The sequence below is a fragment of the Arachis ipaensis genome, chromosome B2 (assembly GCF_059453495.1).
Source record: "Arachis ipaensis isolate K30076 ecotype BB chromosome B2, ASM5945349v1, whole genome shotgun sequence".
Lineage (NCBI taxonomy): Eukaryota > Viridiplantae > Streptophyta > Magnoliopsida > Fabales > Fabaceae > Arachis > Arachis ipaensis.
Genome location: NC_142437.1, coordinates 110,144,884 through 110,162,890, shown reverse-complemented (window position 1 = coordinate 110,162,890; position 18,007 = coordinate 110,144,884). Strand labels below are relative to the sequence as shown.

General features: G+C 33.9%; 1 protein-coding gene across 1 annotated transcript; it reads left to right on the top strand.

Annotated features, from left to right (window-relative positions):
• The first annotated feature begins 13,510 nt into the window (after nt 1-13,510).
• On the top strand, nt 13,511-16,497 carry LOC148575198 (uncharacterized). Its single transcript, XM_088506355.1, has 12 exons — nt 13,511-13,635; nt 13,872-13,958; nt 14,188-14,253; nt 14,337-14,432; nt 14,556-14,621; nt 14,700-15,183; nt 15,271-15,357; nt 15,473-15,601; nt 15,692-15,826; nt 15,962-16,074; nt 16,145-16,238; nt 16,324-16,497. The coding sequence occupies exons 1-12, from the start codon at nt 13,511-13,513 to the stop codon at nt 16,495-16,497; spliced, it is 1,656 nt and encodes a 551-aa protein (XP_088362481.1).
• Nucleotides 16,498-18,007: the final 1,510 nt, after the last annotated feature.

The window sequence follows — 18,007 nt, the reverse complement described above, 5'->3', positions numbered from 1 at the left end:
CATCTTTAAATCAATTTTACAAATTAAATATCATTTTAGAATTAACACTAAATTATATTTAATTTCTCATATTTTTATGTATTATTTTATTTTTGGAATAATAAAAATTATAATATAACTAGTAGTAATATCAGTTATTAATAAAAAATTATTATTTTATTTTTAAATCAACTTGACAAATTTAATGTCATTATAGTATCAACACTGTTTACATTAATAAATTTTAATATTTTTATTTTATTAAAAATTTAAGATTTTGTTTTATTGTATTATATTATTTGATTGAGTAAACTACCATTTCTACTCATAAAAATTGAAAACGCTGACATATCTATTCATAGAAGATAAAAATTACCATTTGTACCCATAAAAAATTGACTTCACAAGCAAAATTATCCAAACCCTAAATAATTACATAAAATCCTCAAACTACCCCCTTCTCTTCTCTCACGCACGCACCCACCCTCACTCACTTTCTACAACACCTAAACCACCACTGTCGTAACGTCATCTCCCTTCCTACTCTCTCTTTCTCTCTCTCTCTCTCACTCACTCACTTTTCCTCTCTCACCTCTTGAACATCAACATAGTCCAGCCACTATCCTCTTCAAAATCACAAAAAAGAATAAACTCAGAGCAAATTGAAGAATAGAACGTGCATAGATTCAAAATAAAACCCTAATTTCTTAGGCTCTTTACCAAAAATTGTCAATTTCTCATATTTAAGATCATTATTTTCGTTGCAAATAACATAGAACATTAATTCGATTTTGGCGACGGTGGGAGGAGATGACGAAAACGCATCGCTAGGAGGAGAAGAGAGTAGCGACGCCGAGAGAAAAAGACAAAGATACGACATTTGAAAAAGGAAGGAACTCAACGTTGAAGAAGTTGTGGTTGCAGAAAATAGAGGACTCAAAATTGCTACTTCCTGAAACCAAAAACCTCCCGAAGAAGAAGAAGAAAAAAAGGAGGGGAGGAGAAGATGGAGCTCGCAACAGCAAAAGGAAGAACCACCGTTAATACACAAAAAAGAGAGAAGAACGACAGAGATGAGAGAGACATCAATAGGAAAAGAAGAGGAAGGAGAAAAGCGTGAAGAGGGCGGAGAGAGAGAGAGGGACGATTAAAGAAGATAGAGTAGAAGGAAGAGAGAGAAAGTGCGGAAAGGGGAGGGTGCTGCATCAATGCTGGTTCTCGGTTTAGATGAAAATGAAGAGGATGAGACTCGGCAAGGGTAGTTTGGGGATTTTATGTAATTATTTAGGGTTTGGATAATTTTGCTTGCGAAGTCAATTTTTTATAGGTACAAATGGTAATTTTTATCTTCTATAAGTAGATATGTCAACATTTTCAACTTTTATGAGGATAGATATGTCAACATTTTTAACTTTTATGAGTAGAAATGGTAGTTTACTCTATTTGATTTGTAATCAAAATAATTAATCTTGAGATTTTTGAGAAATAAATATTATCAAAGATAAAATTAATTTTTTAAAATATTAAAAAATAATTTATAAATTATAATTGATTTTATATAATTTAAATAAAAAAATCAATATTTAAAAAAAATCAATTTTTAAATAAAAAATTTGGTTTTTAAATAAAAATAAATTTTTATGTGCATTAATTTTTTTTATATAAAAACTGATTTTTTTAAAATTAATTTTTATTTAAAATTAATTTAACTTTTTTTAAACGAAATTTTTTACTAATTAAAATTAGAATTACTTCTTTTAATCTTAATCATATGTAATGCATTATATATTAATAATAAATTAAAAAAATTATATTTATAAATTTTATTTTAGTATAAATTCTATTATATAATTTTTATTAAAATTTTTGGCTCTTTCAAAATTTTTTTTCAAGTTCCGTCACTGATCGCATCGAATGTGAGTTTTATGTTTAATTCAAAAATAAATAGTTAGTGTTACTTGACATACAAATAAAATAAACATGTACGAAACATTATTTATTTCATTTATAGCAATAACTTTTTGTATAACATTACTAAATAGTAAATACTACCAACGAACTAAATTAATTAATTAATTAACGGATCCCTCTCTCCTTTTAGACACATATAATTAAAAGTCAACAAAGTGGCAAAAATATTGTACCTAATTAATCTCAAAGGAATCGCTTAGATTAAACTTTCTTTAATTTTTCCATTTTTTAAAGAAAAATATTAGGTAATTAATATATTTTCTCCTTATATTTAAATCAATACCAGCCCATTTTTTTTCCCTAAAAAGTATTGGCTTCCAGTAGTTTTCTTTTGTATGTCTTATTGTATTAGTTTTACTAGCATTCGATGCAAACAGGCATTAATTACTTGTTGAACAACTTTTATTTTTTATATAATACAATATATTTAAAAAAAATAACTTAATTATAATAAAAAAATTATAAAAAGTATTATTTAAAATAAAAAAAATTCCACTCAAGAGACAAAAAGGATATAATAAGAGAAACCAAAATATCTCCAATCCTCTTTATGCTAGGTATAGATACTATTATATAAAGATATAGATTATTTGGAAAGCATTATATTTCATGCATATGTTTTTTTCCAACATATAATAAGCATAAATTTTTTGCGAGTTAATATGCTAGGCTGTTTATGTTTTTCTTCATCTACAAGCTATATTGGTTTATTCTTAATATCATTCCCTTTTTCCTTCTTCCAACTTGGTCACCAACTCACCATTGAATCAAAAGTTACTTTTATTCCGCTAATGACCTTCCAATATGGAGGATGGATTCTCCTTAAAAGGGATTTGGGGTCCTCACTACTTATGATTTTATTCTTTCAAGATCTCACCAAATTTTGATGCTTTTTTTTCCTTCTTTCCCGTATCCAAATATAATCTATTATTTTACAAAAATACTATTTGTACATCAAAATCAATCATTAAAATCAGTCATCAATATATTTGTATATAAATATATGTGGTTTAATTTATTTTTAATATATATTTATATTTCAACATATATTTTATACTAATAACTAATTTTAGTAGCTGATTTTAGTATACACGTAATATAACTCATTATTTTATATTTCAACATACGTATATTTACACTAACACCACGTTATTTAATTTAATTACTCCTGATCACTAAGGATGACAATGAATTTCTATGGAATGGAGACTTCTCTCCTACTCTTCGTTTTTGTTTAGTAAAATATTTTTTGTTTTCGTTCTATTTTTATCACAGATTTTTGTTTATTTTTTTCCGTCAAAGACGGATTTATTCTCATGGGGTGAGAGCAAGCATCCCACTATAATTTAGAATTTTATTGAGTAGTATATAATAATAATAATAATATTTATTTACCTTTATTAAATTATTAAATTTGACTCGACAATAATTTTTTATTCAACTTTTGATATTTAATAGTTAATTTGAGAACTTTATATTATTAGATATCCATTATAATGATCAATTTTTAAATTTAAATAAGATTGATGTTCTTTTTTAAAAATTGACTCAAAAAAATATTAACTATCCATTTGTGTTTCTTCTTTAAAATTAATTTTAGTTTTTTTCATAACAACTACACTAATTGAATCAACTTTTTCAACTATGAATATCATCAAGAGCTAATTGTATGAAAGTTGAGTTTTAAATGATTGTTTAACGATATATATATATATATATATATAGTCAAAGTTTCAAAATCTGAAATATAAAAAATTAAATTTTAAATTATATATTATTATTTAAATTACTATTTATTTAGTATTTTAATTTGTAATTAGATATTTTAAAATCTAATCATATTTTATAATAACAAAATATAATTATAATAATAATTATGTTATGTATACATAAAATAATCATTTGTACAGAATAAATCTTAAAATATATATTTTAAAATATAAAATATACATTAAAAATAAGTTAAATAATATATATATATATATTATATATATATATATATATATATATATATATATACAAATTTATAGTAGATAATTTGATAACTAATTTTTTATGTAAACATAATATTTTATTATAAAAATTATTATTATATTATATATATTTCATCTCCACTATCAAAATTTTCTAAATCCATTAATGCTATCTCGGAGGCGTGGAGGAAACAGATATCTATAAATATTCATAGATATTAAATTTTAAATTTTTTTAAAATAAAATTAATACAATTATAATAAAATTTAATACAATTTAATTAAATATATTAAATTAAACTATAAATGATAATGAAGACAGAGACCTTTTCTTGCTCTTTTTTCTCTATTTAGTAAAATGTCCCCGTCTATTCATCACCGGATCAAATTGGTCGAGTAGTAAATAAAGTCGCCATTTTCTTGGTTTCAACTTTTAAATTTTAGCCATATATACACACGGATTAAAAGAAAAAGCCCATGTTAAAAAATATAATCATGGATTCATGGTCACAGTTTCACAAGTCGAATTAGTTAATTTTTTATTAAATAGAATAATATAGATAAGTATATCAGAAGAGGAGGGAAAAAAGGCGTATCCTAATAAAAAAAGCATATATATTGGCATAAAAAAGCATGCACTTGTCCTACATAAGAAATATAATATCTATGGGATATTATTTTTTCATTATGCTTTAATTTAATTTCTTCTAGAATTTATTTGGCATATACTATTAGACTCAATCAAGTTCGATATCCTAATAACTCCATTTTTAGCAGGATCTTTGCAATTTATGTATAATCTCTGCTGAAAATGAAAAGTAATGGTTTAAGAGCGCGTTTGGTATGTATTTTTTATTGTTGATGTTTTCTATTTTTATTTTTAAAATTTAATAAAAAATAAAAAATAAAATTTTAATATTTTTATTATTATTTTCTAAAATTCTAAAATATAAACAGAATATAAAAACTTAATCAAACAATCTGCTAGATTTTTATAATGTTCGGTAGGTCGGGTACCGGACGGATCGGGTTGGTATACTGGTTGGTGGTGAGGGGTCTCGTCTCGTCGTGAACTACCGGTCTAGTGTAGGCGAGGTCCCGAGCACTTCTTGTAGAGGGGGGTATCACCTGCAAAGACACTCCGACGCTCTAGTCAGTAATGTGCAGGCGAAAAGGGGGAAGAGTGATGTGTGACGTACCTTGGGAGAAGGGTAAAACCTTCCTCTTTATATACTGTGTCAGAGGTGGGCCCTACAAGGGCAGGCCCACTTTTTCCGAGCCGTTCTCCCACAGCTGTAAGTGAGCTGTCTGGGACGCGTGTCCGGGTCGGTTGCAGGGCGCCTCACCCTTGACCGTTCGGGTCGGGTGGCGTTCGGGTCGGGCCGACCCGTGGAGGGTTTGGGCCAGGCCGTAACAGTGCCCCACGCGCCAGTGATAGTCGTGGGAGCTATTAGTGGCGTGTTATTTCATGTTCCATGCATCATCGTCAGGTCGGTCGCCCGTGGAAGGGACATGCCCCCTGCGCGCGTGTCTCTTGGTTGTTGAGGCAACTGTTCGTCGCTTCGTTCTTCGCGCTGAGCATTAAATGCTCATAATGGGTTGCAAAACCCCATGCGCAAATACTATTTTGCCCCCAAGTCTTTCGCGCTTCCTGAGTGGCAGTTTTAAACAGTTTGCCTCAACTTTTTTCCCCTTTACACTCCTGTTTCTTCCATCTCCCTGTTATCTCCCTCTTCTTCTTTCAGAAATTTCAGAGCGTTGTTGCAGTATCTTCGTGCATCTTCCCTTCATCCTTCTCAGTTTTTGCAACAAATTCAAGTAATCCTTGGACCTCTCTCTTTTCTGCTTCGTTGTCGTACGCTTGTTGTTTGTATTTGGTTTGTGTTCTTGCTGTCTTGTTTGGTTTTTGTTCCTAGATGACCTTTTAGTGCTAAGTAGATGTGTTAGGGGAGGGGTACCATTCCAGGGTAGGTTTTTAGGTGGCTTGCGTGATAGGTGTAGCTTTGGCCATGCTTGAACTTAACTGTTGAATAAGATGGACATAGTTTCTGGGTTTTTTCCGGACTCCCGACCTCATAGACTAATGGAGTGGTACCCCCACTGTAGGTATGCCTCGTGTCGTCTCTCGGGCTTCTGTTTCCGCTGCGAACTATGACCCCTATGCCTGGGTGACCTCAGATGTGAAGGACTCACCGAACCAGATGGATCTGGCGGAGTTGATGGAGTTCCGGTAAGCCGGGTATCTGTGCGGGGGGACAAATGAGGAGGCCAATTACGAGACCTTCGTTCCTGCCCCAACGAGCGATTGTATGAGATTAATTTCCGTTCTCCCCGGGTCGCCGACTGGATTTGGTTTTACAAAGTCATGTTCACCCAGGTTGGCGTTCGCCTACCATTTTCCGATTTTCAGATGTCGCTTCTTAATCGGATATCCGTGTCACCGTCGCAACTCCATCCGAACAGCTGGGCTTCTATCTGCTGTTTCGAGATGGTTTGTGAATATCTCGAGCTGCCGGTGTTAGTGGATGTCTTCCTCTTCTTTTTCAACCTTACCAACCCCTCCAAACAAGGGAAGGCGAGGAAAGGGTTCCTGTCCTTCCGGTCTGCCCAAGGCCGGAGGATATTTGGCCTGTTCGAGGACTCTTATCATGGGTTCAAGGACAAATTCTTCAAAGTTCGTCCCGTTAAAGATCGCCATCCCTTTTGGTTATCGTTAGAAGGGGAACGCCTCATCCCGACTTATTGGAGCTTCGGGGTGGGGTCTAATTCTTTCATTAAGGTGACCTACAAGGGAATGTCCCCTGTAAATAAGAGGATTGCCGATGTGCTGTTTGCTCTTTTTGGGAAGAACCCCGTGAACCCCCACCTCCTTATGGGTGAACGGGAGTCCGCCAGGAATTATATTTGTGAGCTGTTCTGTCTTGTGCTTTTGCATTGTTTGTTGTTTGATTTGTTCTCCCCGACTTCACGACTAACGTATTTGTTTCTCTGTTGTAGTGGAGATGTCTGCTTCGGTGACCGGGCTCGAAAATTTAGTCAAGACCTTCTTGGAGGATAGCGATGAGGAGAATGCTGACGAGAGGGAGGCCGGGAAGCCGGAAGGCCCTTCCGGGGAGAAGGAGGATCAGGCCGTGCCGTCTCCCCAGGACACCGCGATGACCGAAAAGAATTTGGCCGAGGCACAGGCTTCCCCTATTCCCGAGGAGGCGGCCGTTGTTGGTCATTCGCCCTCTACCCGCCAAGAATATGACGATGTGGAAACTGTTCATACTCCTAAGAGGCTGAGGGCCTCTGCCAGCCCGGAAGGAACCCTCACCGTGATGGAAAGAAATTTTGATGATGGGACTTTCATCTACTCCCAGCGCCAATGTTCAGTAGGTCGGGTACCGGACGAATCGGGTTGGTATACTGGTTGGTGGTTAGGGGTCTCGTCTCGTCGTGAACTACCGGTCTAGTGTAAGCGGGGTCCCGAGCACTTCTTGTAGAGGGGGGTGTCACCTGCAAAGACACTTCGACGCTCTAGTCAGTAATGTGCAGGCGAAAAGGAGGAAGAGTGATGTGTGAGGTACCTTGGGGGAAGGGTAAAACCTTCCCCTTATATACTGTGTCAGAGGTGAGCCCTACAAGAGCAGGCCCACTTTTTCCGAGACGTTCTCCCACAGCTGTAAGTGAGCTGTCTGAAACGCGTGTCCGGGTCGGTTGCGGGGCGCCTCACCCTTGACCATTCGGGTCGGGTGGCGTTCGAGTCGAGCCGACCCGTGGAAGATTTGGGCCAAGCCGTAACATATATATATCATTATTATCATCAGTTGATATATATTCAAATTCTATCCATTTTCTTTTTAAAAGAAAATAGAATTAGAATATATACAGAAGCATAGAAACTAGAACCATTATTTAATTTCGGATATACTCATACATCCATTTATTTGTCTTTGTACACTATTAAAAAAAATGGCTTAGCGGCCATTTATTTAATTATTTTGTTTTAATCAACAATAAAAATAGTCGTTAATTTATTAACAATTAGATATTAATTATTTTATATTTTGTTGGTAGAATATTTTAATGATAATTATACAATTATCGATAAATATTTTTTAATAACTATAAAAAATGTATAATTATTTCACAAAAATATAAATTAAATAAAATATATAATAATTATTATATTATTATCACTAAAAATAATTTTATCTTCCAACACACTTAAAACAAATATAAAATTTTGACCTTTATACGATTCTTTTTAATTTCCGCTTAATAAACAACTCAAATCCCAATAATTTAAGTCTATCTAACTAAAGTACTAAACAGGCAATGGGATCTCCAAGTTTACCACTGCTACTTTGTAATATAATATGAATAATATATATATATATATATATATATATATATATATATATATATTGTAGCAAGTAGCAAACTAGTACTTGTTTATATATGAATGTAGTTGTAGTTGGTAACTTCTTGTCTTGTGTTATAATTGATAAAGTCTCTATCAAATAATGGAACATCACTTAATCAATTATTTAATTGCTTGAAACTAGACATAGGTTATGTATCCGGGACAAGTGTGGGGATAGCATATTAGATTGGATCAGAAAAATAATGTCACAACGTCAAAGAAGCTCAACTAATGATCTCGATCTTGTTCTCCCATGCTAGACAAAAATAAATGACTCAGATCTACGTGCACGATAAATATGGTGAAATTTCAGGTGTGTTTGGAACAATTTAAAATTAATAATGTATTTATTTTCGTATAATATATTTTAAAATAATTGATTATATCATAATTAATTTATGTTTGAATATTTTAATTAAAAAATGAAAAGTAATTTTAAGATATTTTATTGTATTTGAAATGTATGTATGAAAAAAATTATTTTTAGAGAAAAATATAAATAGGTCATTGACTTTTTGATCGACAGACATTTAAATCCTCGAGAATTTAAAAATACATTTAAGTTTTTGATCTTTTCAAAATCTAGACATATTGATTCCTCATGTTCACTTGGGTCTGTCAGACTACTCAATGGAAAAATCAAACGTGACACCCGTCTGATCTGGTTGATATGGATGCACACGTGAAAAAGTTTTTAAAATTGAACAAATTAGACTCAGGGATTAATATATCTAGATTTTGAAAAAGTCAGAAACTTAAATGTATTTTTAAATCCTTAAAGACTTAAATGTCTGCGAACTAAAAAATCAAGGATCGATTTATCATTTTCTCTTATTTTTAAGTATTATAATCACAAAAAATAATATTACACATCCAAATCTTTTTATTAACTAAGTCCAACTAAATTGGTCTAACATAATAAAAATCAATTATGATTAATGTTCATACCTTAGAACAACTAGTATTATTTTACGTGATAATCAACAACAATAATGCGTATCTGTTGGTACTCATATTAAAATAGGTGGACTCAAGTGCAGTCGACTTTACGTAAAGTTGATAATTAAGAGCCGTTAAATAGTTTGATTAATTTGACTAAATTTTTATCTAACGACTCTTAACTATCAACTTCACATAAAATCGACTGTACTTGAGTTTCCAACGTTAAAATATGATCGATTTCAGTCCCAAAAATCTACACAGCTGTATAAATATTGGTACTTTTTATCTTCTTTGACTGATTCGTCAACCGGCTAACATATATTTATAGCAGTTAGATTCCATTATTGAATATTCTAATCACATTAAAGACCACGTTATTGTTTTATCTTTTAAGTTATGATATACCCTAATTATCAGGGGCAATGACGAGTAACTCATAATGATATTATTACAGAATATCATACTTAAATATTCAACTTATTTTAATGAAAACAAAATTCTACAAAAAGAATCAGAAAATTTTATGATTTATAGTCATCAAATAGTCATTAATAATATTTTTAATGATATAATATTTCATTGAATAATAATTATTCATTCATTTTTTTTATTGATTAAACACTGACCAAATTTTAATAAAAATATTATTCCTCTAAATTTTTTCTTTCAATATAAAGAGACAAACAGTTTTATAAATTTAGCTTTTATTATTATTAAAATAATTTATTACCTATTTTATTATTTTATATGTATAAAATTCTAAAATATTTACAAAAATTGTAAACTAAAATCTTAGTGTACATCATATTTATTATTTCAGAAGGCAATTAATTATCAGTGAACAGAACTTACATAAAACGTATTTTTTATCTATTGTCATCTAACTAAATTTCCCCGAATACATAATTTTTGAAGTAATATTATAAGTCTACAGATTATTAAAAAATTTTACCGATAATAATAACAACAACTAATGAGATATATAATACAGTAAAAAATTTCTATTGTATATATGTTATATATAAATTTTAAACATGTTGTGAACCGAATGAATAAAAACCTACCTAACTGGAAAAAGCTAAGGCGCATGCATCCATAATATCCATCCAAACAACATAAATAAATAAACAATGATATTCCTTACAGGTTTCATTTGTTAACTGTAATTTAATTATATAATATATGATAATGATAATGATAATGATAATATATTAATATATAGAATCCTCAAAGCCTAATTAAGAAAGAAATCAGAATCAGAATGTATGTATGGATGAGAAGTGGCCACACTAGATAATAGAATATTTTACCCCATCATCATCCCTGCTTCCGCGTCTTATTCTTTTTTTTTTTTCCCACCTAAAATGTAATTAATTATCATAATATTAATAGTGGATTATTAATAGGCTTTTTAAAAAGGGTTGGGCTACACATACAAGCTTACAAGCTTACAAGTTGGCCCAGCCCAAACACAAGTCACGCGCATCAACACAGATTACATGGAGCGTCACTTCACGCGCTCAACACTACAACCGTTACGTATGGGAAACTCTTCCACTTCTTCCACTTCTCAAAACGCTTCGAAAACAAGGAAACCCTTCTATTTTCGAGCGAAAATCAAAGTTCAAAATATACAAATCGTTGTTCGAAACCTCCATCAAAACACCATCAAACTCTCCGTGAAGAATCTGAAGAGAAAACAAAGCAACAATACTCAACGTAAGTTCATTAAGATTCCTGTATATTTTACTTTTCTTCTACGTCGTTCTTCTAGGGTTTACTGGGCTATTATTCTTGCTTCTTTGTTACACTGTTCTAAGTTCTACGTCGTTCTTCTAAGTTCTACGTCGTTCTACGTTCTTGTTCTAAGTTCTCCTGCTATTGTTGTTGATTTTTGGGGGTTTATTTCGTAGATTGGGGGGTGTATACTGCTTGAACTTGTAATGTGGCTTGATATTGAAGCATGTTTGACTGATATCTGACTGATATATATGGATGTATCTGAATAATATCTATGGGTGTATCTCACTGTTATCAATGGGTGTATCTGATTCTTACATATGGGTGTATCTTACTGTTATCAATGGGTGTATCTGACTCATATATGCGTGTATCTTACTGATATCTCAATTAATTTGATATTGAAGCATGTTTGAGTGATACCTGACTGATATATATGGATTTATCTGAATCATATCTATGGGTGTATCTCACTGTTATCAATGAGTGTATCTGAATAATATCTATGGGTGTATCTTACTGTTATTAATGGGTGTATCTGAATCATATATATGGGTGTATCTTACTGATGTCTTTGGGTGTATTTTTCGTTTTAGAGAAAATGGCAGCAAGAAACCAAACAAAAGACCTTAAGTGTGCCACACATCTCCTGAGTGATAAGTTCAGAAACATGACTGAGGAGAAGAAGGCAATTGTGAGGGATCTCGGATTCGGTGGGTTGATGCACATCCCACCACTAAGGGTGGATCACCAACTCTTAAGGGAACTGGCAAACAACTTCAAACTTGGGGAGAACAGACTGAAGACAGGATATGGTTCTTTCCAAATAACACCAAAAACAATAGGTGATGCGCTTGGCATCAATGCAACAGGTAACTAGCTCAAAATTATAGATGTATATTAAGTTGATGCTTGGGTGTATTTAAGGTTGATGCTTGAGTGTATTTGAACCGACTTTGATACTTTGTTGTTTTCCTTTTTGTAGGAAATTTGTTTCCTGAGAAAGTTGAGTATAAGAAACTCTCTGATGATGACAAAATAATTTTTAGAAGATTCCAGGGTAAGACCCTCAAAAGTCTTACCGATGAAATGATGGAAATCGGCGTTGGCAACGAAGAGGAACGCCTGATGTTCAAGAGGATATTCATCCTCTACATACAGATGGCGTTCCTTTTGCCAACGACGATAAACAAAATATCACCCGTGCACCTGGCCCCAATTTTTAAGATGGACGACATATCGGAGAGAAACTGGGGGGCATGTTTTGACCTTCATGATCAAGGGCATCACAGACTACCAGGAGAAGAAGAAGAAGGCAATTGATGGCTGCCTCTTTGCCCTGATGATAATATACTTTCATCTTTCAGAAAACAAAGGCAAGAAGAGGGCTGAAAGACCACCAAAGCCTTGGATTGCCAACTGGACTAAGGAGCAGTTGGTGGAAAGAATGACTGCAGAAAGAGAGGAAATTTTGGTAAGTAAACATAATATGTTGCTTGTATTTTATTTACCTGAATGCTGCTAGCTAAAATATCTAATGTTTCAGGGGATTGTGAAGATGGCGGAGACAAGAGCAAGAGAAAAAATGAAAAAAAAAAGAAAAAAAAAGAAAAAAACAAGAAATCAAAAAAACAAAAAAAGGAAGGCGAGTCCAACATCGTCTTTGGAGACAGAAACAGCTACTGACAGTGACACTTCTACCTCTGAGCCTGAGACTCAAGAAGACTCAGAGGATTCAGGAAGAAAACACCCCAGCAAAAAGGGAAAAAAGTAAGTACCATACTTGGGTGTAATTTCTTTTTCGAGTTGGGTGTATTTTGTTGATCACGTTGGGTATGTGTAGTTTATTAAGCTGGGTGTGTTCGTTTGCTGCGTTGGGTGTATATTGTAAATTTTGTTGGGTGTATCTTGTGAATTCATTTGGGTGTATTTTTAGTATGTTCTAAATAATGATTGTTTGCCTTCCAGAATGGACTCCAGAAAAAGAAAGAAGAGTCAAGAGGAGTCAGATTCTGATTCAGAATCTGAATCTGAACCAAGTGATGAGTAATGTCCTGAAATTATTACTCCTTTCTTTTGGCTTCATTATAAAGATTTCGTGTATTAACTGAAGTGTCTATTATTAACTTATAGGAGCGAAGAATCATCACCTGCAGAGAAGGAGAAGAAAAAGAAAAAAACAAAAACAACACCAAAAAAGTAAGCACTTCTTTGCATAATATTCTGTGATAAAATTAATTTTTTATTTCTGATTGGTACTCTTTTTTTCCACCCAGAACACAACCAAAAAAGAAAAAAGTTGTTGTGGAGGATTCACCTCCTAAAGAAGATCAATACTTTGACGGGTACAGTACCTCGTAAGCTATATTACCGTCTATCATCGTAATTATTTTTGTTAACATCTTCTTTTATGAATGTAGTGAGACATATGAAATATCAAGTGGCGAACTAGATGAATGGCTAAGGGAAAATGTTGATAAATCTGCTGCAGAGGGGTATGTCTTGCTGGGCTGTGTATTTCAGATTTTGGTGTGTTTTGTTTGCTAATAATTGTTTCTTGTTTCGCAGGGAGAATCGAGCTGACCTGCGATCGACAGAAGGTCGCTATGTGTCGTCTGAAACGTAAGAAGCTTTATTATTTAATAAAATCTTGTTATCATGATTTGGGTGTATTTTGTGGAACCATTTGGGTGTATTTTGTGGATCAAGTTGGGTGTATGTTGTTTAATAAGTTGGGATATTAAGTTTGTTGTATTGGGTGTATATTGTCCATTCGGTTGGTTGTATCTTGTGCATTCATTTGGGTGTATTTTATACCTGTATCTTATTTTGTCTGAATAACATGAGATCTGTTTTAGAATACCGGCTGTGAACTTGGGAAGTGATGGTCCTTCCTCTCAAGGGCGCACAGAACAGAGTAGTGTAAACCAGCCGTCACAGAGAATGTAATTTCTCTTTCAAATAACCGTTACTTTTGTTCTTCTATTACCCTTCTACTTCTAATTCTGTATATATTTTTTTTAGAAAAAAAAGCCCTTTATTATTTTATTCAAGAAAAAAAAGGCAGGAAAAAAAAGCAAAAACTGCAAGTATGTAAGTTCTCAAAAAAACAAAGCCTGTCTTCTTTTTGAATTGTTCGGGTGTATTTCTTGAATTTCTTTGGGTGTATTTTAGGTTGAGTCCGTCTGATTCGAATATGATGGTTGTGAGGGAACAGACACCGTCGGAAGCGCTTGCAATGTGAGTTTTCCAATAATATTTCAACCTTATAACCTTATTATTTTCAAAGGCGTTGTTAACCTTTCATTTTTCTTCTTGTTTAGAGTCCCGATTCAGGTTTTTGTGCCGGCATCCCAAACAATCACTGAGACAGATTTTGAACCAACCCCTATGCTACAGATTGAAGGGACTACAGAAACGTAAGAAATAGTATTGAGTGTATATTTGTTTAGAGTTTGGGTGTATATTTGCTAACAGTTTGGGTGTATATTGTTCCTGATTAGTTTTTTTTACGCCGTGATTAATTTTTTGTAACTGTGCAGTACTCCTGAAACCCCCAAACAACTTCAAGAGACCACACCCACGCTTCCCCCAGCTCCAAATAAAATGTAAGTTCATCAGACTAAAATCAATCTTTGCTTATCATCCGTATATTCTTATTCTTATTCTTATACATGATGACGCAGTCATCCAGACGCAGAAGACGCTGCTGCCCTGTTGATGATGGCACGGACAGCATCCTATGTTCCTAAAACAGATCCAGGGGTGCCATCATTCAGCCTTGGATTAACTGATTCAAGCCAGGAGGGGGCGTCAACGCAGGAGACAGAAAGGGTAAAATCTCCAGAATCTGCAAATTTGATAGAACAATTGGACGATTTGGTCCAAAAAATAGCAAGCAGTGCGGCGAAGGGAAAAAACAAAAGTCCACAAATTCAGAGGGAGACTGGGGGAGAAAGTTCTGCAAAGTTTCAAACTCCTGGGGGATTATATCAGATTACGGATGATATGAAACAAAAGTGCTACATCTGGGGGACGAGACTGAAGGAAGATGCAGATGGCAATACTAACGAGTATGAGGAGATGTGCACTCTGATTGGCCAAGGAGAATACATTTTGATGAGAATGCACCTTGTATCCCTCCAGGCAAAAAGTGATATAGAATCTCATGTAATATTAGAATAACATTAATGTTTTTACACCAAAGTCAATTGCAATGCTTATTAATGTAAAATTGATTTCGGCATATATTTCTAGATTGTATCTGCCATCTGCCTCATTCTCAACCAGAAAAATGAAAAGAGGTTTCAAGAACAAATATACTGTCTCCCCCCCGATATTGTGGTAAGTGTTACTTCTCCGAACTTTGGGTGTATTTTCTTTATTGATTTGGGTGTATTTTTTACGTTCAATTAGGTGTAAGTTTAGTATTTCATTTCTTGTTTCCCAATTCTTGCAGAGCATGGCACTTTCGGATCACCCAAACGGGGAATTCTTATCACCGAAAACGAAAAAGGAATTCAGGGTGGAAGCCTACCCGAGTTTCATTCCCTTCATAGATAGAAAAAAATTAACTTCGCATCCATATGTAAGTTTTCGTTTGCTAAATTTGTTAGTACGCTTATTTACTTATATGACAAATAAAATAACGCACTGTTGAAATATGGCAATCCTTCAGATTTTTGCTCCTGTTTGCCACTTGGGGCATTGGTGGTTATGGCTGATAAATACAACAAAGCGGAAATGTCATATACTTGACCCGCTACACAAAAAAGCTCCAAGCGATGAGAGAAAGAAGGTTAATAAATTCACTGTAAGTTGCCTCTGTCTTCTTTACTTTAATATTTAGGTCTATTTCGTTAGTTGTGTTGGGTGTATATTGTCCATTCAGTTGGATGTATCTTGTGCATTTATTCGGGTGTATTACTGATTTGTTTTGCTATTTAAGGGATATGTATTTTCAAGATTGATAACATATGCCGGCGGGGAACCTCTGCAGAAAGGAGAGAACGAGAAGAAAATTAAAGCATCATATGTTAAAATATCAGGCCAAAAAACAAGGTATAAATTTGTGAGTCTGAACATTAAACTTTCGTAAATGAGACCTGTAATTTATTTTCTTCGTTTTCAGCTATGACTGCGCTATCTATGTTATGAAGTGGATGGAGTTAATTGAGTCAGAAAACATCAAAAAGGGGAAGTATGAATGGGATAATTGGCCACAGGTAACTGTCTTTAGAACTATATAACTCTGTATTACTTTACTGAATTAATATTGCTGTTTAAACAGAATATACTTTTTAATTGTAGGAGGAGGTGGACCACTATAGAGTGGAGTATGCTTCTCGGATACTATTCAGTGAGATGAATAAAGAAAGAGATCGGGCAATTAGGGAGAGTAGTGCTATAAGGCTGTCGAAGCCATCCTCTGTATTATTGAGTCCGTTTTGTCAGATTAATTCTGCTGATATAGAAACTGCGTAATCCAACTGCTGGGTAGTTTGTAAATTGAACAAATGATGTAAATATTTGCCATTTATCAACAACTTATATTCCATGTATATTTTTTCCCATAGTTAAACTATCTGTGCTGGTAAACTGTCTGTGATGTATTCAAAAGCTGTATTACAGGTGGTAAAATATGAAGGAAAAAATCAAGGCATATATAAATGCAAATTATAAACTGTTACACCCAACGCAGGTCTAATAATACACCCAAGATTGCATAAAATATACACCCAAACTGTCTGTACTGTATTCAAAATGTATGAATTACATGTATTAAAATATGAAGAAAAACATCAAATCAAATATACACCCATAACCTGCGAATTTTTACAGCTTTTGTTCTATATGAATCTATATATGTGTCTATATGTAAATTGTCAATGAACAAAAATACACCCAAAAGAAACAGTGCTTTTACACCCATATTCTATAAAACTATACACCCAAAGAGTTATCCCCTGCTGCTGGTACCCTGAACTGATAATTCATAACGTGTCCTTGATATTGGCTGGAATTTGAATGCGCCGCTGATGCAGCATCAAACAGGTTTATCTGAATATAACACTCACACATTAGCTAACCTATTAACGAGAAAAATAAACTCAATCACCACAAATTTAAAGAACATTACTTTTACCTCGCTTAAAACTTTCGTCTTCTTCTTCTTTGTGGCATTTGCGATCTGTTTCTCCAGCTTTGAACCTAACCTGTTTTTTGGACGTCCTCTTGTTCGAATCCTTGGCTGGCTTTGAAGCTCGTTAACGGATTCCAAGTTGGCTTCTTCGTGGGATAAAGAAGATGTCCCCTTCCTTTTGGCTTTTAAGGCTTCCATCTCGGGCATGACGTTATCGTACGCACGGTGCAGAATTGCAGTCAGCTCCTCCGATTCGGAGGCAAATTCGCAAATATTTTGCGAACGAAAAACCAATTGGTTGAACCTCTTGCTTCTTGGCTCCATTAGTGGCTCGTCGTGGCTGCTCTTGATGTGTGTGTGTCGCCTCTTTACCTTCTTGCTCCATCGTTCCAGTATGTATCTAGGGGACACTTGGCTTACTTGTTCGAACCTTAACATGCTTAGTGCGTGACGGCACAGTATCCCTCTCGACTCGAATAATAAGCATTGGCATTTTACCTCGGCTGCAACTGAGTCGTAAGTAACAACGAACTTGTTGAATATTGAGCTGAAAACTTGTTCTCCGACTTCGTATACTGAATAGCCTAGAGCGGAATTCTTTAATCTGGTGATGCAATTCGCCTTTCCTCTGAATTGCGCTTGGACTTCCCTAAACTTTGCGTGAGTGTACGCATCTTGAAACTGAGCTTCAATGGAGGATTTGGTTGCACACGGTATGACCGTATGAAAATCTGCAGCATCTGATTCTCTCTCTGCTTGCTCCCTGCTTCCGAGGCAATTATCGTATTGTTTGACGAACTGAATAAGCGAGCTGTTCCGGGTGATATACTTGTTAAAAAATGAATGCATGCT